We start from the raw sequence: 23,371 nt of genomic DNA, 5'->3' as shown, positions 1-23,371 counted from the left end.
CTACAGGTGGGCAGTTGCTGCAGGCAGGCAAATTAAGGTGTTTATATCAAGGTCAAAGGTGTCAGAAATGGGGACGTTGTTTTAATTTTGACTTGCTGTAGCTGGAAGCCAGCTTCGAAAAGGTGATGCCCTAAAATCTGGCTGTGGGGACAGCGCTGTAGCTGGGGGAACGAGGCAGGACCCAACGGGATGCGGTGCCCTTGGGTTAAATGCAGCATGGCCAGGGCTTGGCTTTCGCTGTTTCTCCTGGTGTACCACAGGGCGACGCTTCCAGCTCTCCAACCCTTATTTTCCAATAACGGGGGAAGGCAGGCAGGACCCTCGGAATCCCCCGCCATGCCCAGGGGCTGGGGGCCGTGTGGCGGCCGCCCTGAGGCGAGGAGCGGCCCGGCCCCGCCCCGCCCCGCCCCCTCTCCTCACCTGGCGGCCGTTGCCGGCCCCGCGACCGTTACCCCGCGCGCGCAGCCTCGCGCCTCGTGAGGCGAGCGGCGCCCTCAGGGCCCCGTGAGGGGAGCGGCCTCGTGCCGGGCCGGGGGGGCGCTGGGGGCCGCCCCGGGAGCCGAGCCCGTCCCGGCGGCGCGGAGCGGGCTCCGCCGGCCCCGTTTCCCTTCCGGGGGCGTCGCGGCGGGCGGAGGCCCCCAGGCGGCCCGCAGGGAAGCGCCCGCCCCCGCCGCCCGCGGCGCGGTAAGATGGCGGCCGCGGCTCAGGCGCTGAGCGGCTGCGGGCTGCTGCTGGCCGCCGCCGCCCTGGCGCTGCTGGCCGTGGCCATCGGCACCGACTCCTGGTACGAGACGGACGCGCGGCGCCACCGCGAGCGCTGCCGCGGCTTCGGCCACAAGCGCAGCGACCCGCCCGGCTCCATGTCGGCGCCCAGCTCGCACCTGCCGCTCCGCGCCCGGCCCCCGCGGGCCCTGCTGCCCGGCCGGCCCCCGGCCCCCGCCCCGGCCGCCGCCGCCGCCGCCGCGCTGGACTCGCACTGCGGCCGCCGCTTCAACTCCACCGTCTCGGGGCTCTGGAGGCGCTGCCACCGCGCGGGCTACGAGCCGGACAGCGAGGAGCTCATCCGGAAAGGTGAGGGGAGCGGGCGCGGCCCCGGGCCCGCTGCTGTCCGTGGTGCTGAGCGCGGCGGCCGCGGTGCGGAGGGCCCCGAGCCGCTCCCGGGGCCCCGTTTCCACACCTCGGGGGCCGCAGCGCCGGGTGGGACCCGCTCCTCGACAGCCCCTCCCGTGGCTTGGTGCTCGGGCAGGGTGCTGCTGGGCGCTGTGGCCCCGGCACCGCGCTGCTGAGCGCAGAGGAACGTGCGGGGCTGTGTGCAGCTCTGTGCTGTGCGTGGCAAGGAGATGGGGACCTGTTGTGCCTCTTGTAGCCTGGGGGGCTTCACGCTGCTGCAGGGGATGGCCAGACCTTCACGGTGACTGGTGTGTGTCCGGCTGGGTCACCCAGGGCTCCAGGTGCGACAGGAGAGAAAGCTGTGAATGTGATGCCGTCGTGGTGCAGTGCAAAGCCCAGCAGTTTGTGGAGTATGGATAAAATTCCTTGGCTGGGTAGCACAAATAATGTAGCGGGCTGACCCACCAAGTCAAAATAAATGTCACAGAAAACAAGCTTAGGGGAAAAAATACTGTGCGTGATTAATGATAAATAGCAGGACTTCGTGTTCCAGAAGGTACATACTGGTACAGGGAGAGTAGGAGTTGGGAGAAGTGCTTCCATTGAGGCACAAAATGGAAATGCTATCTTAAGAAAGCAGGAGCAGTTCTTCAGTGTGGCTTCCAACTGTGACGCCAATCCCGCACAGCGGAGGATGGATAGACTGGCGCTGCGAGGCTCAGCTCGTCATTGTCCGTTCTTTCCAACGCACAGCAGTGACTCTTACTTTTAGAAACTCCAGTGCTTTGTGATTACCTTCTTCCTCTATTTAATCTCCTAGCATCCATTTTATGCATTTTCATTTTTATTTCCGTGTTGATCTCATTTCGCTAAAAGGCAGTTCATTAATTTCATTCTATTAATTGTCCCTATGATGTAAAATGTTTATCTGTTTTTCTGTTTCATAGCAAACCAAATGCTTTCAGCTTCTACTGAGATTAGCAAAGGGTGGGGGAAGGGATGGGAATACTACTTTGGCCCTCAATACTTCTGTTTTTGAGGGATTTTGCCAACACTACTGCTGTCGGGTGTAGAGGCCAGAGTCTACGTTCTGCATGTGTGAGGGTGTTACAGAGTGGTCCGTGATCTTCCTTAGGGCCCAATGTGTTAAACTGGAGAGATTTCAAATACAAAAGGTTTTCCTCCTACTTTATTTTTTTCCTTCAGCTGTTCTAATAGAGGACATTGCCTTTCCCTGCAAACCTTGCTTCCTTGTATTCTCTGCCTACGTTGCTGCTGTACAGATTTAGGTATCATCTTATAGAAGGAAAATTATTAATAATAGTTCTTGTGGAGTCAGGTCTTTAAATAGATATGACTCTCGTCTTATCCCCTCCCCTGACCTGCTTTTCTAGCAGCCTCTCCGTGTTCTCACTGTGTCTATCTTTTTTCTGACAGCTATGATTAAGCAGCCTTTTCCAGCCGATGGTCAGGGGTGGCTGTTGCTGTGCTGTTCTTTCAAGAACGCTACTAGATGCCTTCCAAAGAGAAGCAAATGGGCTTTTTATCCTAGTGTGAGCTGAAGCTCACTACTGTGCTCCTCCGAGTGTCCTACTTTCTCTTCAATTAGCGCTAAGTTTTCAGCTAGCCCTTTGGTGATGCGTGATACCTCCTTCTGTTCTCGATAGTCTCAAGAGTAGAGATTTTTATAGGCTTTAGTGACAGAGGAGTAAGTAATTTTTGTGCAAGTCCAGTGGCATTTTGATTAAGGTTTCCACTCTTCATTTTCTAGCATCTCTGGAGTAAGGTTTATTTTCTTTCTGGGTTTCTCTTGAGTGCTGATTAAATTACTTAAATCCGTAAGTGTCTTTTTCTGTTTAGATAATCCTGTAGATTTCTAGTCTAATCCTTATCTATTGCTATTAATGCAAACTAAGTGCTGTGGAAACTTCAATACTTGAGCATTTTAGCTGGTGATGCATATGGATGGATATGTTTACATATGTAATTTATATACTTGCTTTATACGCTTAAAAGGAAAAGGCAGGAGTCAAAAAACACGGAGCAAAACCGAGAGGTGGGAAAAGTTTAAATGGAAGAGGGAAATAATGTGTGGGTGTTTCCTTAAAAAGCAACATTGCTATTTTGGATCTGTGGAAAAATAGACAGTTTGACTTTAAAAATACCATTGAGAAGGTTAAAAAAAATGGACAGATGAAAAGGGGAAAATGGAGATTAGCAATTAGTACAAGATAGCAGCCAAAGAACTGAACCACATGGTGGGTAAAATGAGAGGGTCTCTGTGTGTAGGGGCAGTCTCTGTGAGCACGAGAACTTGAGCAATCTGCCTCATCGAATAATGCCTGGGCTCAGTGCATTCCACCCTGGAGACGGCAACAAAATCATTTTGCATGGAGAACTCGTGGCGAGGTCCTGCTGGGACTCATTATACGCTGTTTAGTGGTCTTGTCTATCAATACGAGAAACAGTGTTTGCAAAGTGGTGACTGTAGAAAATGATTAATTAGGAAAGATCAGTTCCAATGGGCTGCTTTGGGTAACTTGGTGGGTTCTTTTGAACAATGTGCATTTGTACACGAGTAAGTTGAAGGAATGAAAACCAAAAAATGTTCATCACTGTTCATAAACTGTTCTTTTTATTGCTTTTCAAGCTTGTTCTGAAAAGACTGAGGGATGGGATTGGTGGGTCTCGCACGTGCTGGGTAAAAATGACTTGTTAGTATCATGACGTAGCTGAGAAGGTGAGAACTACCATATGCTTAAGCAGGGGAACACTGCAGTTTGTGGCAGGAGGGAGGCCCTTAAAAGAAAACTGCTCCATCCCAGTGTCTGTATTCCCTGTGCTTTCCAGCTGGTGAGAAAATGGAAGAGTTACAGGAGTGGCTGTGTTAGAGCAGGATAGAGCATAGGATAGGTTAGGATAGGTTAGAGCAGAGCTCGTGTTAGAGCAGGATATTTAGTAAACTCAAGCTGTTTAGTCGTGGCCATTGGTAAGTACGATCTGTTAATAACTATAGTTGTTAAGAGCTGTATTTTTTAAAAAGAAATTTGATTTACCAGATCTAGAGGGCTTTGGGCAGCGGTGTGGACAAAGTGATCCAGAGCTGTGAGGTGAGGAGCAGTCATGGGGAAAAATAGCCGGAATAGGCCAGGGGGCTGCTGAGGCTGCTTGGTGCTGGGGCAGGAAACAGGGGAGGGCCAGAGCTGGCGCTGGGAGCTCAGCGGTAGCCGCCCCTGGCCTCACCCGTGGTGAGGAGAGGGCCTTCCATCTCCTCCTCGTAGCACTGGCACACACATTTCAAAGGCAGAGAGAGCTGGAGACTAAACTGAGAAAAAATCGGTGCGCAGAGCCAAGGACTACAAACTCCGTGTGTTACAGTGGGTCCAGATCTCCCTTTCCAGGTGTGTGGCAGCCAAGGGACAAGGGGCCTGTGCTCTGCCTGGGTATCTGGGGTCCGGAAATTCTTCATAGCCAGCATCCTCTGGTCTTGCCCAGCCTCAGTGCTCAGCTGGGGAAAAAGAATGCATCCAGGGACACAGAGGTGTGGTGCCCCAAGGGCAGTGAGAGGTCACAGGAGGGAAACCTGTCTGCAGCTGCAGCCCTGAGGGAAAAGGATGTGAGGGCAAGGTGTGAGAAACAGCCTTGGAGTGGGAGGCTACAGTCGTGTGGGTTGGCCATGAACGTGTCAATGTGACACTGCCAGATGCACTTCGCTGCTTCTCATGTTTATTTTTTAATCAAGAAAATTGCACATGCAGTGCAACTTTCATAATGTTCTTTTAATGCCCCTAAGAACTGCTAGGATCAGGCTGCCCGCGTAACCTTTTTCTTGTACATAGACCGTATGATAATCGAATCTCTCAAGCGCGTGTCCCCTTCTGTCCTGCATTCTCAAATTATTTGTGTGCCAAAACCAACAGCGCTCCCTTAATTTTTGTCCTCCTTGTTCACCACGCTACTCTGTTCTATTCAAACCTTTGCCTGAAGGCAAACTTTTAAATTTTGGCAGGCTTTTCTGTGCTGCTTTTCTGAGCAGCACAAAACAAAAGCAAAATGACTTTGCTGGCAGGTTTCTGAAATGGAGGACAGGATGCTCTCCCTATTTTATAGCCTATGATTTCAGCTGTGTAAGGACTTAAGACAAAGGACTAAACAGGGTACCTTTGGAATGCATTTGATTTTGTAGTTACTTTGTGGTTTTCTTTTTTTCTGTGAGCACTTAGAGAACAAGGTGTTACACTGCTAAATGCAGCCCCGTGAAGTGCTTGTGTGTATTTGAGTGCGTGGTGTCTCTGCTAATCATACTGAGACCTGACCAAACTGGACATGTGAACTTGTTACTGCAGTTGCAAAACCTGGCTACTGAGGCTTGCCTTGGTGCATGCAATAATTTTGTGGGAGAAAGTGGGTCACGTTCAGCTGTGAGATCACTCTTACCACTTACCTGATCCTCTGACTCTTGCCTACGTATTTCAGCTTTTTTTATCACATGGAAAAGGGACCTACAGTGAGTGGCCACCCTTGTTTTGCTTGCGGCTCACACCAGAATGGGTCCATCCCACACTCAGGATCTTAGAGGAAGACTGGCTTATGGTGGTGTTATCAGGGGCTGTCACCAGGTCTGTGGATTAGGGGTCAGAGCTGAGCTTAGTGGGCACCATAAGCCCTGGAATTCTCCATCTCCTGAGCTCTTCACTTTGCAACCGTGCTGTTTTAATACGGGCTTATGTGCTGCCTACATAAAGTCAGCACTTTGAATTCTGGAGAACGGATTAGGAGGAGTAAAGTTTTTTAAACCAGAACCAGAATGAACTGCTATTTGAGAATGTCTGAGCAACCGGATTTGTATAAGAAGGTGGAGGTTTTACTTTATTCCATATGTAAACTGTTGTAGCAATGCGGAGCAGATGTTCTCAGGCAGCCCTACAGACCCATTCCAAAACAGCCGCCAGGCGGGTGCCCTGCTTGTAGTGGGTTTACGTGGCAAGGTTTTGGTAGCAGGGAGCCATAGGGGTGGTTTCTGTGAGAAAGATCTAGAAGCTGCCCCATGTTTGGGAAGGGCCCCATTGTTTTCCAGATCCGAGCCAATAAGCGATGTTGTTTTGCGCCTCTGTGAGAGCATATTTAAGACAGGGAAAAAACGCTGCGCCACACAGCAGCCGGGAGAGTCAAGGGAGTGGGAGAACAGCCTTGCACCAAGGTCAGTGTAGAAGGAGGGGGAGAGGTGCTCCAGGCGCCGGAGCAGAAGTCCCCTGCGGCCTGTGGTGAGGACCATGGTGAAGCAGGATGTCCCCCTGCAGCCCATGGAGTACCACGGTGGAGCAGGGTTCCACGCTGCAGCCCGTGGAGGAGACCACGGTGGAGCAGGTGGCCCTGCACCGACGGAGGCTGCCGCCTGTGGAAGACCCCTGCCGGAGCAGATTCCGGGCCGGACCTGTAGCCCGTGGAGAGGAGACCACGCAGGAGCAGGTGATCTGGCAGGAGCTGCTGCCCGTAGGGGAGCCAGGTTGGAGCAGTTTTCTCCTGAGGGATGGACCCCGTGGTACGGACCCATATCTGGAGCAGTTCTGGAAGAGCTGCTGCCTGTGGGAAGCCCACGCCGGATCAGTTCATCAAGGACTGCATCCCGTGGGTGGGACCCCACAGCACAGGGGACGAGAGTGACCGAGAAGGAGCGGCAGAGAAGAAGTGCTGTAGACTGACCATAACCCCCATTCCCCGTTCCCCTGCGCCGCTCGGGGGGAGGAGGTGGAAAAGGGTGGATGGGGGGGGAAGGTGCTTTTGGTTTTTTTTTCCTTTGTTTTCTCACTTCTCTCGCTTGTTAGTTGTAGGCAATAAATCTTACTATCTCCTTATGCCGAGTCTGTTTTGCCCGTTACAATAATTATTGCGTGATTTTCTCGTCCTTATCTCAACCCTTGAGCCCTTTTCACATATTTTCTCCCCATTCCTCTTTGAGGAGGGGGAGTGAGAGAGCGGCTGTGGTGGAGCTCGGCTGCCCACTCGAGCGGAACCACGACACTGCTCAGCAGGGAGAGGCACATGGGGCAGGTAGGGCAGCTTCCCTGTGGCTCGGGAGGCAGTGGGGAGCGCACCCGAGGACAGGAGCCCGCTTGCAGTGCTCTGCTGCTTTGTGTGGAAATCTAGCGTTGGGCTTTTCCCTCTTTGGGGCACGTGCTTTGCATGTCTGCTTGTTCCACTTCAGCAAGAAATGTCACTGTTTTATTAACGTGAGGAACTTCAGATCACCTTCCCCTCCCTGGCGTGGTTGCTGGAGTTGGCTGGGTCTTGTGTGCACTCCTCCCGGCCTTGTGAAGTGGGGGCTTCCTCCTTGCAGGAACTGCTCAGTGCTGACCCAGGGAGTGCTGTTAGAGAACAAAATAAGGCTTCCCACTGCTACGGGAGCAGCTCAAAGCTCGTTTCTTCTCCTGGGTTTTCTTTCATCTTTTGCAAAGCTGGTCACTGAGTCTGCAGCTCTCTGCTAGTGATTGTTCACCAGCTTAATTAGCTCACTGGCCAGCTGATTGTTTTTGAGTGGTTCTTCTGCCCCAGCATTCAAGTGCCAGTAATGACCTGTGGCCATTGTTTAAGGGGAACTTTTTGTGCTATTTAGCTCTGTTACCTTTCTGACTGGTCTCTCCCTCCCCACTATCCAAGTTTAGTTCCCCTTCTCCTTGTTTTCTAAACTAAAAATTCCTTTTGAGAAGAGCATGTATGTAGGTTCACGTTTGCATGAGGGATACGCTTTACTTTAAGCTACGGTGGAAACAAGCCTGCAGGGGTACTATTGTCCATCAAAAATAAAGCAAAGAGCAAATGACTACTGGATTAGATTCAAACTTTTCTCCCTTTCAATTCACTTTTTAGCATTCATTCAAAATTTTGAGAAAGCGATTGAAATCTGTACTCTTAAGAAACAAACCAGTCCTGCTGGTATTCTGCCATGTTCTTGTCTCCTCAGCTATCCCAAAGAGGTTGTACCAGTTCCTCTAGGAGTCTTCTGGATCCATTTTTGGTGGCTGTCATTGCTGTTTACCTTCAGGCTTTTCCTCCTGTGGCCTGCGTGGGGTAGCAGGGTTCCCCCTTAGCCAGTGTTTCCTTATAGCAAGGCTCCCTCCACTCCTAATCTGAGTCCCTGAAGTAAACGGTTCTTTTTTGATGGTATTTGCTCTGGTACCGAACTAAGACTTCCCTTGTGTAAGCTCTGCTGGGCCAGCCAACTCAGCAGCAAGTGCAAAGCACGGGGATTGTGCCGTGTTTCACACTGGTGTTCCCTTGCAGGAGTCATTCAGCGCTGCACCGCAGTGAAGTACCACTACACCTCCAGCTCTCTGCCTCGCAACTTACCCATCAACATCACCAACACCATCCGGCAGGACGAGTGGCACGCTCTCCGTAAGTAACCCAAGTGATGCACACGACTGTTTGGATTAGTGATGCTTTAATGTAATGCCAGGTGAGGGCTTTACATCAGATACCCTTCACAGGTATAAAGAGGTATAAATACCTATTTGTTAGTGAAATGGGAAAGCAGCTGGCAGTACAAGTGGAAAGGGACGTAAGATTTGGAGGGGCTTATGCAAGTGAAATGGGAATACAGAAAAGTGTGCTGCAAGGTATAACTTTATTCTGGATCTGGGGATGGGCAGTTTCTAGCTGGCTTGCAGCGAAGGTGCTGCGTCACCATCTCGTCTGTGCAGAGCTTGGTGCATTTTCTTGTGTGCACACTAGCGACCTGGTGCAGCTCCCTGGCAACCAGCTCTTTTAGGGAACATCTCCGTTTGTCCTGTCGCTGGCTCCCAGCCCACAAGCTGCCTCGTGCCTCAGTCCTTCCCACGCAGCTGACTGACCTGTAGCCTGTTGCTGACAATGATTTAATCAGGCTCTTCTGCTCCTGCTTCTCCCTGTACTTGTTTGGTCCCATTGCCTCACAAAATGCTTCATAGCCACAGTCACGTGAGCCACAGTGCTGAGGAAATTCAGCTACAGCCTGAACCCCGAGGAGGCAGGACCACTGCTTGTGTTGTGGATGACGAGGTGCTGTTCATATCATGGTTGTCTAAGTGTTTTATTTTTGGAGTTTGTTACTGTAGTTGTTACCTTCATGCTGTATTGATCTTCCGTCTGCTTGTCTTCCCACTATTCCTGTCTTCACCTCACGGCGCCTGCCTTCCTGTGCTTTACTTCTCTTCAGCGTCCCCTTCCTCCTTTGGTTTCTGTTTTCAACACTCACAAAGAAATGCACACACACAAGCCTTTGCGGTACTGACATTTACAAACCATTGCAGAATTCATAACGTGCCCCTTCTGGCCAATGCTGAGGAGTGTTTGGCTGGTACTGCTCTTGGTCAGCAAAAGAGAGCTCCTAGTTGTAGTGCCCAGCAGAAGGGAGGCCAGCTGGCTGGGTGCTGAGAGGTAATTTGCACGTAGCACTGAAACTTTCGCAAGGAAGCTACAGGAGGAGGAGCACATAGGTGTAAGTACAAGCTTTAGCAACAGCAAGTTTAAATCTGTCCAGACTCTTCTCCCTGCTGTCGTGTCTGGGTGACGTCATCTTCATTTCTTCTTTCTGCATTTTCTGCTTTCTCTCCTCAGATCTGCGGAGGATGACAGCTGGCTTCATCGGCATGGCCGTCTCCATCATCCTGTTTGGGTGGATCATTGGCGTGCTGGGCTGCTGCAAACAGCAGGAGCTGATGCAGTACGTGGCCGGGCTGCTCTTCCTGATGGGAGGTGAGAGCGCTTCGTGTGTGTTGTTTCTGGCACCACCAGTCAACACAGTTGGCTGGGGAGGTGCTCTTAAAATCGAGTCAGCCCCGCAGCAAACCCAAAGCGATTCGTTAGTGCAGCGAGCCATGGGCACAGCACGGGGCTGCCACTTCTGGCACCAGGCAGGACCTGGGCGTGCGTGTGCCTGGGTGGGTGGCCCTGGCTGTACTCGCACACACCTCCTGCTCTGGGGAGTGGTGTGTTGTAGCCACAGGGACTGTGAGCACAGGCCTCTTGCCTGCCCTGACTGCGTGCAGCCCGCTGCTCCTGTCAGGCAGCTCAGCTCATCATTTTCTCTAGGGAATCTTAAAGAAAATAATCAACGTACAGCACCTTGCGGCTGATCACAGATGCTCATGTCAGCCCTCAAAAACTAGGCCAGTGTTTCTTTACTTGAAAGGGGCATAGTAGGAACAAATGCACCAAAACGGTGAGCTACAGAGTTGCTGCAAGGCTGACTCTTTAAATGGAAGCAATAAATTGGCAACTTTTAAGTAGAGGCATGTTTTTTTTTTTCTTAATTGAAAGGCAGAGCTGCCACCATTGAGCTGCTTGGTGTGACTTGATTAGCTCAAATAATGTAGATGTGATTGAGCTAAATTCTACCCTGCCTCAATTGTATCTGGTTTTTGAAGCTACAGCTAATCTTTGAATTGTGAGCCCTGACCTAAAAGGATAGATGACCTAAAAGGATTAGATGGTTAAATTGGGAGGGGAATGTGTCACAGTTTTTCCCGAAGCATTTCACTTTGATTTTATAGTCAATGTTTTCACAGCAAACAGTGACTGCTGCTGCCTGCTTCAGGGACTTGCACTGGACAGACTCATGCTAAAAATGTTCTTTGGCTTTTTTTGTTTTTGTTTTTTGTTTTTTAGTTAAGACAATATTGCTTATGTGGGAAGTAAGGTATCTTATAATGCTACATATTTTGTAATTCTTCTTCCTCTGTTTTTTAAGAAGTGACTGGTAGTAGAAAAAGGTGTAATGCCTGTTTTTGAAAAATGACTTTTAAAATACCTAGGGGGGACAACAAACAGCATAATTAACCCGAGGGCACTGTAGAACCCTCTTGCTTTTCTCCCGCAGGTACGTGTTGTATCATCTCACTCTGCACATGCGTAGCCGGGATCAATTTTGAGTTATCTCGCTATCCCCGCTACGTCTATGGGCTGCCAGAGGACATCAGTCATGGCTATGGCTGGTCCATGTTCTGTGCCTGGGGAGGCCTGGGCCTCACCCTGCTGGCGGGGTTCCTCTGCACACTGGCCCCGTCACTCAACACTTCGCGGGCATCCGTACAAAAACCCAGACAAGAAAACGGGGCCGTGTGACCTCGGAGGGAGCGAGGAGAGACTCTGGGACGCGCAGCCTGGGCAGAGCCGTGGGTTAACACCGGAAGAGGTGGCACGTTAGCGCGTGGGAGCAGTGCCATAGCGGTGGGAAGTACCAGCCTGTGGGACGCTGCTACAGACGCGTCGTGGACACAGACATTGCAAGTAACTCCAGGTTTGAATTATTGCTGATTTGCTCATTGATGGTTTAAAGGGGGACAGTTCTTTTGTTTTTGTTTTTGTTTTTCTTCTGTTTACAAGGGATTAAGTCCAAGGCTGTGTCTTCTTTTGTGCTGTTTTTTGAACTGTACCTCCATGGTCCTGTTATTGTCCAGTTGTAAGGGATGTTTACGCACCAACTCTATTGCTGCAGGTCTGTGTAATTCAGACCCAAATTAGGGAAGGAGCTATGTGAGGTTGGCTTGAACACTTTTGCAACAAACTTGTCTAGTGTTGGCTCAGGCCATCATTTCCCAAAAGAACCTTGATCTAAGCCGAGGTTTAGGCCAAAGAATTAGCCCATCATTAGTATTAATTCATCTAAAGCAGATATCTGTGCTATTCTATGCTGTAGCATCAGCTATTTACTCACCACTAAAGCTGTTTCCAAAAGGAGCCTGCTGTAAATGAACAGCAAGCCTCTGAAAATTTCTTACCGGCTTTAGGAGAGGAGGGGAAGGTTTTCCTCAGCTTCTTCCACAGGTAAGGTTACTCGTTTGGCTAATGTCCCCTTGCTTAATGGGGAGATGTATGCAACATGCAGCTTGTGACAATTCAGCTAGAGGCCAGGGTACATTTCTGAAAGTAAGTCATAGTTTGAGCTGCTGGGATCAACTTTCACCACCCAAATAACTTGTGGGTGCAACTCCTGTTCTGTGAAAGGAGATGAGTAATTTTCCCCGAGCTCAAATAGCAGTATTGCTGAAATAGCAGAATGTACAGCCCCCTCCAATATTCACGTCCAAAGGAACTGCAGTGTATTTGCCTCAGGAACACGTGGCTTCTGCTCACTTCACCACCCACCCACCCCTTTATAATGTCAAATGCCCCCTGAGCACAGCACGACAAGAACATGCATGCTCCACTGGAACAAGCTCCCTCTAAAACGGACCTTGGAACCAGTGCAAGTACTAGGGCTAACTCAGGAACATCAGCCAAAGTACTTTGGGGTGCGTTTTTCTTTCATTCACCTATTCTTTCTTCCCTTACATCCCTGCCCCTCTCCCAAGTGTCCAAAAACTGCACAGATAAAGATGAGATGGCCAGCATTTGGAGATGTTTACATTGTACTTCAAATACAATACAGTGGCATGTAAGATACTTAATGCTAAAGTCAGTGTATTTATGAAAAGTGTAATTTTTAAATGGAAGTTTTAATTCTCAACTGGCATTAAAAGTACTGAAAGACTTGCTCAGTGGATGTAATTGTGAATTCTTTGCTACTAATTACCAGACTGACTCACCAGAAAGCTCACGTACATATGGTGTAAAATATTCCAGAGCTAAGTTTAAATGCTATAGTTACAGCATCGTTCATGTGCGAATCCTGTTCACCTCTCCCCTGCAAAATGAGTGTTTGCTGAAAAGAATTCTAAGATCGTAACAAAGTTGTACGCTCTGTTCCCTGGCTGCACAGGTAAAAAGGGGGAATGCTGTCTGAGCCGCAGATATCCAAGTACACTTACTGCAGTACGTACAACAGTACCTGTTGGTCCTCATTCTGAAGCAGCAGAGCAGGATTTAATCCAGTCCTAGCAGGAGGCTCCAAAGGCAGCATGACGGGCACCGAGGACAGACGGGTCTCCCCTTGCCTTTTGTAGATGTAGAACCACTAAGCAAGGGCGACAGCCCCAACACATCACCCTTTTTAGAGGGAAAAAATGCTTTATTTTTTCCAGACAGAAAGGGGTACAGTCCAGTCTAGTCCTGTGCTCTGCCAAGGCCACAACCTTGACTGGGCAGAGATCAGGCATAGTACTGCAGATTGGCTTTTTTCTTTGCTTGAACCTCTAGAATTCCTTCCATGTAGTCCTCGTGGGTGAGCTCTGTAGCTCCACGGCGGAGGGCAATCATCCCCTGCCCAACAAGACAGTATTTAGTGATGGCATGTGAGCGCTGCATCAGTTCTGATGAAGTGCTCCACTTGAGCTTTCTCATCCCCCCCTTACCAGTGCTGGCTGCTGTAGGAGAACACTTACCGCTTCAACGCACACAGCCTTGCACTGGGCTCCATTGAAATCGTCCGTGCAGCGCGCCAGTTCCTCATAGTTCACGTCAGGGCTGATAGGAGCAGGGAGGGAGAAGTCTGAGCACACGTCCCAAGCAGAAGCAAGGGACAGCAATTCCTTAAGACCCGAGTGAACTCTCACCACAGTAGAGTGCCTACCACCACGCCACAGCTCTGACATACCCCCAATGTGAGTGGCAAACACAGCCCCAGGGTCATGCCTCTTCCATACCTGACGTTCATTTTGCGTGAATGGATCTGCATAATTCTGGCTCTGGCCTCCTCATTAGGCATCGGGAACTCAATCTTGCGATCTAATCGTCCAGAGCGGAGCAAAGCTGGGTCCAAGATATCGACTCGGTTGGTTGCAGCGATCACCTAAGTAGAAGCACGGTGATCAGGCTGAGGCACCTGGAGGATGGGCCTCTCTCCTCCCCAGGGATCTACCCAGCTTATTCCGTGGACATAATTTTAATGTTGTTTTTCTTCCCCTGCTAAAATGCCCTGGCCCCTGGTAGTGCTCTGCTAGATACCAACCTTGACTTGTGTGTTAGGCTGGAAACCATCAAGTTGATTGAGCAGCTCCAGCATGGTCCTCTGCACCTCCCGATCGCCAGCCTTCTCACTGTCAAACCTGAGGAGGAAACAAGGGGGGGAAATCAGCTAGAACCTGGCCACCCTGCCCCTATGTTTTTAATCACATAAAAAGGCAGAATGACTGCAGTTCACAGCCTTGGTTAAGCTCATGTATTGCACTCAAGCACATGTGCTTTGAGCCCAAGGACTGTGGCAAACACTGTATCTGTGCTTTGTTTTACCCTGTTTCTGAACAGGCCGTGCATTAAGCCTGACTTCCCTCACACACACAGGCAAAAGGGACTGCTAGACAGCCCAAGAGCTTTGTAACATGGCCTGTACCTCACCTTTTAGTTCCAATGGCATCCAATTCGTCAATAAAGATGATGGAAGGAGCCTTTTCCTTGGCTAGAGCAAAAGCATCTCGTACCAGCTTAGCTCCGTCACCGATGAACATCTGCACAAGTTGTGGACCAGCAAGTTTCAGGAACGTAGCCTGGGAAGTGAAAGACAGTCCTGTGTCTAGTTTCTTAGTAGTGCCAGTTCTGAGTACTACACAAGCTCTTAATTAAAACAAGCAAATAAGCAAACAAAAAAAGTCCCAACCTTCCCAAGTAACACCAGTGTGTAGATATACTCCCTTTCCCCTTGGATGTGTCCTTACTCTTTTTCAGCTACTATTCTACAGCAGCGTACATTTTCTAAGGTTCATTTTACCTTGGTCTGCGCAGCACACGCTCGAGCTAAAAGTGTCTTCCCTGTTCCTGGAGGCCCGTACATAAGAACTCCTTTGGGAGGCTGGATACCCAAGTTTTCAAACTTCTCCTTGTGATTCATTGGCAGGACAATGGCTTCCACAAGCTGCAGCAAAATAAAAGTATTAAGACATAAAACCAAACGCCACGAATCCAGGCTGCCCGTTTTGAGTTCAAAGACTGCTGTCCTCGGTCACACTGGTATCACCTCTTGGATTTGTTTATCAAGTCCCCCGATGTCACTGTACTGCTCTGTGGGCCTCTCATCCACCTCCATGGCTTTCACCCGTGAATCATACTCAGTGGGTAGAGTCTCCAGGATCAAGTACGAGTCCTTGTTCACACCCTGCAAACACAAGCTCTTTGCTTTTAACAGGCCCTTCAGATAGCAGTTAATGAACACACATTCAGAGATGATCCTCTGCGCAGCAAGGATGCAGGGATAACAAGCTTAACACCATCAAATCACAACAGTTTGGCATGGTGGACAACATCGCAACAAATTGGGCATGTTTTAAAAGGAAGAGGCCCAATTTACTTATGGTACAAAAGATTGCTAACAGAAAGCTTACTAGGGAGATATCTAAATTTTGGGCACTTATATATATATACATATAAATATATACACACATATATATATACACACACATATATATGTATATATATATAAGTATATATAGTATATACTTATATAGTATATACTTATCGTATATACTTATATATATAAGTATACTTATATAGCATATATATATACTTATATATACTATATATAAGTATATATAGTATATATATATACTTATATATAGTATATATAAGTATATATAGTAAATATATAAGTATACTTATATATATAAGTATATACGATAAGTATATACTATATAGTATATAAGTATATACTATATACTATATAAGTATAATATATTATATATACTATATAAGTATATAATATATATATTATATATATTATAGTATATATATAATAGTATATATACTATATATAAGTATATATAGTATATATATAAGTATACTTATATATATAAGTATATATATACTTATAGTTTATACTTATATAGTATATAAGTATATAGATATACATATATATATCTATACCCCCACATATATATTTTTATATATATATAAATAACCCCCCCCACTACTTTTCTATACTACAAATATTAATAAACCCATGATATTCATTTTTATTAGAATTTTAGTATAGAAATGGTCTCAAAATAATCTAGACAGATTGTCTCCTTTCTAAAGGACAAGATACTTGGAATTTTCTGAAATTCCTAACAGTCACAACATCACTCACCACTAGGTCTCCAGGCTTCAACTTCTCAGCATCAACCAAGCCAATAACAGGCAGGAAATATGTCTATAGGAAAGGTAAGCAAAACCAGCTGTACTACAGTAAGACTCTTTTCAGCACTCATACAGTCACAGGCCCATAGAATACACCAAGTTGGAAAGGACCCCCCAGAGACCGCTGAGTCCAACTCCTGGCTCCACACAGCAGCACCCAAAACTCAAACCGTGTGTCTGATAGCACTGTCTAACCACCTGAACTCTGGCAGGCTCAGTGCCATGGCCACTGCCCTGGGGAGCCCATCCCAGTGCCCGACCCCCTCTGGGTGCAGAGCCTTTCCCTAACCCCCAGCATGACCCTCCCCTGTCCCAGCTCCATGCCGTCCCCTCGGGTCCTGTCCCTGTCCCCAGAGAGCAGAGCTCAGTGCCTGCCCCTCCGCTCCCCTCGTGAGGGAGCTGCAGGCCGCCATGAGGCCTCTCCTCAGCCTGCTCTGCTCTGGGCTGAACAAAGCAAGGGACCTCAGCCACACCTCACATATCTTGCCCTCCAGACCCTTCACCATTTTGTAGCCCTCCTTTGGATACTCTCTCAGAGCTTTATATCACGCTGTGGCGCCACAACCTGCACACAGTACTCAAGGTGAGGCTGCACCAGCACAGAGCAGAACAGGACAATCCCTTCCCTCAACCAGCTAGCTGTGCTGTGCCTGATGCACGCCAGGGTGTGGTTGTCCCTTTTGGCTGCCAGGACATGCTGGTGACTCATGTCTGGCCATTGACGAGAACCCCCAGATCCCTTTCCACAGGGCTGCTGCCCAGTCTCTCAGTACATATGTCCAGGATTACCCTGTCCCAGGTGCAAAATCCAGAACTTGCTGTGTTAAATTTCACACAGTTGCCAATTGCTCAGCACTAATTTGTCAAAATCTCTCTGCAAGGCCTCTCTGTCTTCAAGGGAGTCAGCAGCTCCTCCTGATTTAGTATTACCCACATACTTTGTATGCATTCAAATCCTGCACCCAGATCACTTATGAAAACATTGAACTATCCCTAAATGCAACCTTGGGGAACCCCACTAGAGACTGGCCACCAGCCCAATGTAACCCCGTTTACCAGAGCCCTTTGAGCCTGACCCATCAGCCAGTTGTTCACCCACTGCGTTAGGTACTTGTCTAGCTGTGTGCTGGGCATTTTGTCCAGAAGGATGCTGTGAGACACAGTATTGACAACTTTGCTGAAATCAAAATACTAAATATCACATTATCTAGGTTCCCTTGGCCAACTAGATGGGTAACCTTATCGTAAAAGAACACTAAGTTAGTTAAGCAGGACTTCACCCTCATGAACCTGTGCTGGTTATGACCAATGACTGCAGCTTTTCAATAACTCCCAGAGTAATCTTCTCCATCATTTTACCAGACACTGAAGTCAGATTGACGGGCCTGTAATTACCAGGGTATTTCTTACACTTCTTGAAAACTGGGGCAAATTTAGCCAGCTTCTTGGCTGGCTCAGACCTCCCCAGATTCCCAAGACTGTTGAAAAATAACAGAAAGCTCTTATGATGACATCAGCCAGCTCTCTGAGTACCCTGTGATGAATCCCACCTGACCCACAGACTTCGGCACACTCATCTGGAGCAGCAAATCCCAAACAAGTGTAGGGTTGGCTGGGAGTTTATCATTTCCCCAGCCATGGTCCTCCAGCTCAGGGCTCCAGGGCCCACGATCAGTGATAAAGACAGAGGCAAAGGCAGCGTTAAACGTCTCTGCTGTATTTACATCCCTACCGGTGAGGCGACCAACCTCACCAAGTAACAGACCGATGTTATTCCTAGTTGTTCCTCGCACCTCGCTGGGCACATGGCTCTTACCTGGCGCGTAGAGGTCTTGATGACAGCACACTTGCCCTTTCTCTGGGAGTCCAGGTCAATGTTTGCTCCGTCCTCCTCCTGGTCGTTGGGGTCAACATCCAGTAGCTGAAAACCAGAGCGAGAGAATTCCTTGTAACATAACCAGGCTAGCAGCATGCCCCCAGATTTAATGCTTCTAAACTACATGGAGTAGGAAAAAACTTCCCGTTATCCATTAGCGGTAGAATCCTAAATGCTTTAAAGTACCCTATAAAAATTCATCTCTTCCTTTCCTCATGAAGCAGCGAACAGGAAGACACTATCAAGCCCAGAACAAAGCAGTAGCTAATAGCACTGATTCCTTTTCCCATTACAGCAGCTCACATTAAGACTTAAGCTCATTAAGTTTGAAAACACAAGTACAAAACAACACCCTTTTAAAAAGTAGAACCACCAACACCTTTTTTTTTTTTTTTTAAGCAGATCAGCAAAATTACTGAATTACGAAAAAAATGTAATGTAGCATCTGGCCCTTCTCCAGGCTTTTGCAAACTTAACTGGCCTCTTACAATGAACAAAGCAGGCACACGACGATGTGGATGTGTAAGTGGCTAAAGGACAGAACCTCTTGCATTCATACGACTTGGTTAGCAAGTCCTTGGATGAGCAGGGTGCTTATTAGTGCTTATTATTGGTGCTTATTAGTTAAGAATAAAACTCTCTAAATGTTGTAAATTCCAATCCATTCTCTTCTTTCTTTCTTTTTTCATAAAAATCTTTCTGATTAGGGTCTCTTAGCTACTGTTGCTTTAACCACAGAACTTATCTTAACGCAAAGCCGGGCACAGTTTACAGATTTTTAATTACCAGAGCCATCACTTTCCATTCATCGTGCCACAACTTTTGGAAAACACATGCCAGATTTCACATATCCAAGTCTATGCTAAGCAAAGCAGTGCCTGACAGCTGTGTTGTGTAGAGATGTCCAGCAGCTTACACCTCCCTGAGAAATGACCCAGACAAGACATGGGCAAGTGATAAGCACTTGCAGGTCACAAATGAAACCAAGAGAAAAACCTGAAGCCCTGATTCCAGGATCATTAGTGGTTTGAGAATATGCCATGACTCAAATTACTAATGAGCTCCCCTGCCCTCCTCCCTCCTGACATAAATTGTGCACACTTCTCACTCTGCTCCAGAAAAGCACGCCGCTCTCACCTCAATAACATTAGAGACAAGGTACGGCAGGGTTTTGTTCACTTTGATCTTCTCACTGTTCTCTTTGATCTTATCCTTCATGGCCTGAAGCTCATGGGTCACTCTGAGCACTTCACTCTTCATGATCTGGATTCAGCATGCAGAAGAAAGAGGTAGAAATAACGTCAGAAGTCTAAGGCAATATAAAATGTATGTGTTGTTCTAGAAGTAGAACACACAGAAATTCTAAAAACATAAGTCTGAGGAGACAGTGTAGACAAAGGGAAACATAACAGAAAAAGAGAAGACAGCAAAATAGCCCAAACTGGTTAGGAGTTAGAGCTATGCAGTCCATTTGGTCTCTAATCAATACCCCTTAGTAATTTCCTCCCAATGTCACTTGATACATTCGGCCCAATCAACATGTCAGCTCACAGGGTTGCAATATGGGTTGCAGCTACAGGGTTGCAATAAAACTGTTATTTTTTACTATTATATGTATATATGTATTTTATATGTATATATATATATACACACAAACAGATACACAGATAATTTAACATAGACACGTGCACATCTATATCCGTCCATTTAAAAGTTACTTTCTGCTGATTTAAAGAAGAATCAGGTACTGGAACACTGATAAAACTATAGGCAATAGCATAGGAACAAGCAGCCTGAAACTCCCTAAACTTAAAAGAATCACAATAAAGCATCAAAGCAAACAACGTATGAACGGGGAATGGCAGAATTAGGGCTCGTGTCTACTGAGAGTAGCAGGACTAGCAGCACTTTTGCAGTGAGATGCACTGCTGCTGCTCCCAGTGGAACAAAGAAATGCAGGTGCCATTTTTATAAAGCCATTACATTCTACAAGATCATATGAGAAACCAACTTATCACTTGCTTCCATAGGGAAAAAAAACCTCCTCGTTTTCCTCAAAAGCAAAACATTCAACACTAGGGTAATATCCATGACTTGCATCCCACAAGGAAGATAGCCAGGTCCTCATCAGGCTCATCAGACAACTCGGGCTGAGAGGAACCTCTGGGGGCCTCTGCCCCGACCTCCTGCTCAGAGCAGGGCCAGCTGTGTGCTCCCACCAGGTAGCTCAGGACTGAGCCCAACTGAATCTTGTAAAATTTTAATTACCAGAGCCAAGGAATAGGACTACACAATGGGGACTGCAACTTCACTGGACAGCCTGTTCCACTGCCTGACTGCCCTCCCAGTGAAAGGGTCATCCTCATAGCCCTGCGGAGCCTCTTTAAATTTGTGAGCTGTTTTTTCAGTTCATGACCTGTAGCTTATGCCTTGAAGTAACCTAGAATTGTAGAATCTTCCAGGTTGGAAGGGACCCATAAGGATCATAAAATCCAACTCCTGGCACCACAGCTCTACCCAAAAATTCAGACCATGTGACTAAGAGCATAGTCCAAATGCTTCTTAAACTCCGACAGGCTTGGTGCTGTGACTCTGTCCCTGGGGAGCCTGTGCCAGTGTGCAACTACCCTCTCAGTGAAGAACCTCTTCCTGATGTTCAGCCTGAACCTCCCCTGCTGCAGCCTGACACCATTCCCTCGGGTCCTATCACTGGTCACTAAAGAGAAGAGATCAGCGCCTGTCCCTCCACTCCCCCTCGCAAGGAAGCTGCAGACCGCAATGAGGTCCCCCCTCAGCCTCCTCTTCTCCAGGCTGAACAGGCCCAGTGACCTCAGCCGCTCCTCATACACCTTCCCCTCTAGGCCCTTCACCATCTTTGTTGCCCTCCTCTGGACACCCTCCAACAGTTTCACATCCTTTTTGTGCTGTGGTGCCCAGCACTGCACACAGTGCTCGAGGTGAGGCCGCAGCAGTGCGGAGCAGAGTGGGACAATCACCTCCCTTGACCAACTAGCGATGTGGTGCTGGATACACCCCAGGATGGCCCTCCTGGCCCCCAGGGCACACTGCTGGCTCATGTTCAACTTGCTGTCAACCACAGCCCCCAGATCCCTCTCTGCAGGGCTGCTCTCCAGCATCTTGTCGCCCAGCCTGTACACACAGCCAGGGTTGCACCATCCCAGGTGCAGGACCCGGCACTTGCTCTTGTTAAACTTCATGCGGTTGGCGATCTCCCAGCTCTCCAATCTGTCCAGATCTCTCTGCAAGGCCTTTCCACCCTCAGCAGAGTCCACAACTCCTCCCAGTTTAATATCATCAGCAAATTTGCTCAAAACACCTTCCAGAATTTACTCAAAACACGTTCTAGGACCTAGGCCTAGGCTTCAATAAGATATAACACCTTTCTATAAGAAAAAAAAAAAAGACAACAAAACACACAAACCCAACATTGGGAGCACAATTTCTTCTTATTAGAATATATATAATATATATTTTATATTTTATTTTATATATATTATATATATTCTAATATATAATTTTAATTTTACTATATAATTTTAATTTTACTGTGGATTTTGCTACTAACTGGAAGGAAAAACGGCTGAAAGATTAGAAAGCTCTGTAATCACCATCCACCAGTAAGCATGTTTACATCCAAGCCTGTCGTACCTAACACAGGTGGTGCTCAGTGCCACCTGGTGGACACCCACATGCGCTTTGCTCCCTTTCCTGGTCACTGTCACAGTTTGAGAGCACAGTGTGAGCCCCACCGACTGTAACCCCAAATGGTCTCAGAACTCACTGCACCTGAATTGGTCCTGTTTAATGGAAAATCCATTCTTCTCTAAAAACTTAAGTATAACACACAATAATCCACAGGGCAGAACCTTTACAGGCAGTGATAAAGAAAGCATTATATAAAAACATAAAAATTTATAAATTTGATTCAATTTAGTATTGGAAATGCTGAAGGAAAACCACATGAAGGGAGGGTGCCAATAAATATTTCTGCCACCATGTCAGTGATGCTCTTACTACAAAATGGAGGCTGTTTATACTACACACTCTATTCTGCAATTTAAAAACAAGACACAAATTTATCTTTGGTGTTTTAAGTTAAGAAGTTAGAAACACTTGCAAAGCCTGAAGCAGCAGGATAAAGTTGCCCTGTAGAATTTATGAAGTAATTTATCTCAATAATACTAGCCTCGAGTAGTAGGGATGAGCTTAAAGTTTTAAGTGCATTTGTACATGGGATAGGTCTGATACCACCCTATGGATCTTGGGACAAGTCTACCCCAGGACTGGTTCTTTTTATCCTTTTTGTGAGTGACCCAGATGAGGGGATGGAGCACAAAATCATCACATCTGCAGATGACACTAAATGTGAGGGAACGGTCTATACAGGCACAGGCAGAGCTGCCACTCACAGGGACCATGAGGGCCTGGAGGAACAGGTGTGCAGGAACCACACAAATCCACCAAAGACAAATGCAAAGCCCCGCATGTGGGAACTGAGCGTACCCTGTGGTGACACAGACTGGGGAGCAGCTCTGCTGAAAGAGACCCGGGACAACAGGCTCAGCGTGAGCCCACAGCGTGCCACGGCAGCAAAAGTGGCAAACACCACCCTGGGCTGTGACAACAGGAGCGCAGCCAGCAGATGGAGGCAGGCACTCAACAGCTGTTAGATCCCAGCTGGTGCCCAGTTTGGGGCCCCCCTTACAGCAAAGGGGCCGATAACCCGGGCTGAGGGGACACAGATGGGCAGGGGGCTGGAGTGCAAGAGAAGGATCTGAGGGAGCTGGGCCGGCCTCCCCAGGCCCTCCCCTTCCCCTCATTCCCCCCTCAGCGGCCGGGGCCCGCTCCCCGCCCCGCTGTGGCCGCCTCAGGGACCCCGCGGGCTCCCCGCTCGGGCCGGGCCGCGCTACCTTGATCTCGCTGTCGAGCAGGCGGGTGCGCTGCACGATCTCCTCCGTGGACATCTTCAGCACCTCCTCGCCGACGCCATCCTGCGGGGCACAACGGCACCGTCACCGCGGGCCCCGCGCCGAGCCCCCCAGCCCCGAGCCCCCGGCCCCCAGCCCCCAGCCCCGGCCGCGCACCTCAGACTCGTCCCACACCGACGCCATCTTCCCTCCCCTCAGCGGCCGCTGCCCCGCCGCAGATTCCTCACGGCCGCTTCCCCGCGGCTGCCTCCGCGGACGCCGAGGCGAAAATTAGCGCCGGCCCCTCGGGGGCCGTGCGGGGTCCCTACAACCCCTCCACCCTCCCTCAGAGCCTCTCTCCCCCCCGCGGCCCGCAGCGCGCCCGGCCGTGGCGAATCTGCGGGCGGGGGCGGCGCGGTCCCAAAAGTGCTGC

At 48.6% G+C, this 23,371-nt stretch overlaps 2 protein-coding genes across 2 annotated transcripts; one reads left to right on the top strand and one right to left on the bottom strand.

Annotated features, from left to right (window-relative positions):
• The first annotated feature begins 689 nt into the window (after positions 1 to 689).
• LOC116489601 (transmembrane protein 178B-like) lies at positions 690 to 12,636 on the top strand. The gene is made up of 4 exons (XM_032188048.1): positions 690 to 1,071; positions 8,392 to 8,505; positions 9,706 to 9,843; positions 10,967 to 12,636. The coding sequence occupies exons 1-4, from the start codon at positions 690 to 692 to the stop codon at positions 11,209 to 11,211; spliced, it is 879 nt and encodes a 292-aa protein (XP_032043939.1). The 3' UTR covers positions 11,212 to 12,636.
• On the bottom strand, positions 12,566 to 23,293 carry PSMC3 (proteasome 26S subunit, ATPase 3). The gene is made up of 12 exons (XM_032188204.1): positions 23,116 to 23,293; positions 22,942 to 23,022; positions 19,148 to 19,273; positions 17,951 to 18,055; positions 16,085 to 16,147; positions 14,978 to 15,115; positions 14,732 to 14,875; positions 14,362 to 14,510; positions 13,976 to 14,072; positions 13,671 to 13,816; positions 13,410 to 13,491; positions 12,566 to 13,287 (listed from the first exon to the last, which is right to left on the bottom strand). The coding sequence occupies exons 1-12, from the start codon at positions 23,140 to 23,142 to the stop codon at positions 13,177 to 13,179; spliced, it is 1,269 nt and encodes a 422-aa protein (XP_032044095.1). The 5' UTR covers positions 23,143 to 23,293; the 3' UTR covers positions 12,566 to 13,176.
• Positions 23,294 to 23,371: the final 78 nt, after the last annotated feature.

This window comes from Aythya fuligula, chromosome 5 (genome assembly GCF_009819795.1).
Source record: "Aythya fuligula isolate bAytFul2 chromosome 5, bAytFul2.pri, whole genome shotgun sequence".
In the NCBI taxonomy this organism is placed as follows: Eukaryota; Metazoa; Chordata; class Aves; order Anseriformes; family Anatidae; genus Aythya; species Aythya fuligula.
The sequence above is the reverse complement of the archived record's forward strand: the minus strand, read 5'-3'. Positions and strand labels throughout refer to the sequence as shown.

Excerpts from the sequence above, each read along its gene's own strand:
- LOC116489601 (XM_032188048.1), top strand. The coding sequence starts at position 690 with ATGGCGGCCGCGGCTCAGGCGCTGAGCGGCTGCGGGCTGCTGCTGGCC. Across the intron at positions 1,072-8,391 it reads CGAGGAGCTCATCCGGAAAG|GAGTCATTCAGCGCTGCACC; the intron begins GTGAGGGGAGCG and ends GTTCCCTTGCAG. Across the intron at positions 9,844-10,966 it reads GCTGCTCTTCCTGATGGGAG|GTACGTGTTGTATCATCTCA; the intron begins GTGAGAGCGCTT and ends TTTCTCCCGCAG.
- PSMC3 (XM_032188204.1), bottom strand. The coding sequence starts at position 23,142 with ATGGCGTCGGTGTGGGACGAGTCTGAG. Across the intron at positions 15,116-16,084 it reads TGAAGCCTGGAGACCTAGTG|GGTGTGAACAAGGACTCGTA; the intron begins GTGAGTGATGTT and ends TTGTGTTTGCAG. Across the intron at positions 13,817-13,975 it reads AGCCTAACACACAAGTCAAG|GTGATCGCTGCAACCAACCG; the intron begins GTTGGTATCTAG and ends GCTTCTACTTAG.